This window comes from Herpailurus yagouaroundi, unplaced genomic scaffold (genome assembly GCF_014898765.1).
Source record: "Herpailurus yagouaroundi ecotype Mexico unplaced genomic scaffold, PumYag 214, whole genome shotgun sequence".
Lineage (NCBI taxonomy): Eukaryota > Metazoa > Chordata > Mammalia > Carnivora > Felidae > Herpailurus > Herpailurus yagouaroundi.
In genome coordinates this window covers 1,108,166-1,109,054 of record NW_024412445.1, presented here as the reverse complement: position 1 = coordinate 1,109,054, position 889 = coordinate 1,108,166, and the positions used below count along the sequence as shown (strand labels likewise).

The window sequence follows — 889 nt, the reverse complement described above, 5'->3', positions numbered from 1 at the left end:
CCCCAGAACATCCTGGGCCTGCCACAGAAGCCCCAGAACATCCTGGGCCTGTCACCGAGACCCCAGGACACCCTGAGTCTGTCACAGAGGCTCCGGAACATCCTGGGCCCATCACCGAGACCCCAGAACACTCTGAGCCTGTCACAGAGGCTCTGGAACATTCTGAGCCTGTCATAGAGGCCCCAGAACGCTCTGAGCTTGCCACAGAAGCCCCAGAACACTCTGAGCCTGTCACAGAGACCCCGGAACATGCTGGGCCTGTCACTGAGAGCCCAGACCACTCTGAGCCTGTCACAGATCCCCTGGAACATTCTGAGCCTGTCACAGAGATCCTGGAACATCCTGGGCCTGCCATGGAGGCCCCAGAATACCCTGAGGCTGTCACAGAGGCCCTGGAACATCCTGGGCCTGTCATCAAGACCCCAGAACACTCTGAGCCTGCCACAGAGGCTCTAGAACTTCCTGAACCTGCTATGGAGGCCCTGGAGCACCCCAAGACTACCACAGAGGCCCCAGAACACCCTGAGTCCATCCCAGAGACCCCGGAACATCCTGGGCCTGCCACAGAGGCCCTAGAACATTCTGAGCCTGCCACGGAGACCACAGAATGCCCTGAGGCTGCAACTGAGACCCAGGAACAGCCTGAGCCTGCCACAGAGACTCTGGAACACCCTGAGCCTGCCACGGAGGCCCCGGAACACCCAGAGCCTGCCACAGAGGCCCCGGAACACCCAGAGCCTGCCAGGGAGGCCCCAGAACACCCAGAGCCTGCCAGGGAGGCCCCAGAACACCCAGAGCCTGCCAGGGAGGCCCCAGAACACTCAGAGCCTGCTATGGAGGCTCTGGAGCACCCCAAGACTACCACAGAGGCCCCAGAACACCCTGAGTC

General features: G+C 61.8%; 1 protein-coding gene across 9 annotated transcripts in view; it reads left to right on the top strand.

Moving 5' to 3' along the window:
- Positions 1–889, top strand: part of NACAD (NAC alpha domain containing) — a 12,777-nt gene that overhangs the window by 4,421 nt on the left and 7,467 nt on the right. For 3 of the 9 annotated variants that reach the window (XM_040455009.1, XM_040455008.1, XM_040455004.1), the window contains one exon: positions 67–809. In XM_040455009.1, coding sequence (XP_040310943.1) covers positions 67–809 — 743 coding nt within the window. Of the gene's footprint in view, positions 1–9; positions 810–889 lie in introns of all 9 variants that reach the window. The other 6 variants (XM_040455012.1, XM_040455011.1, XM_040455010.1 and 3 more) reach the window with 6 other exon arrangements.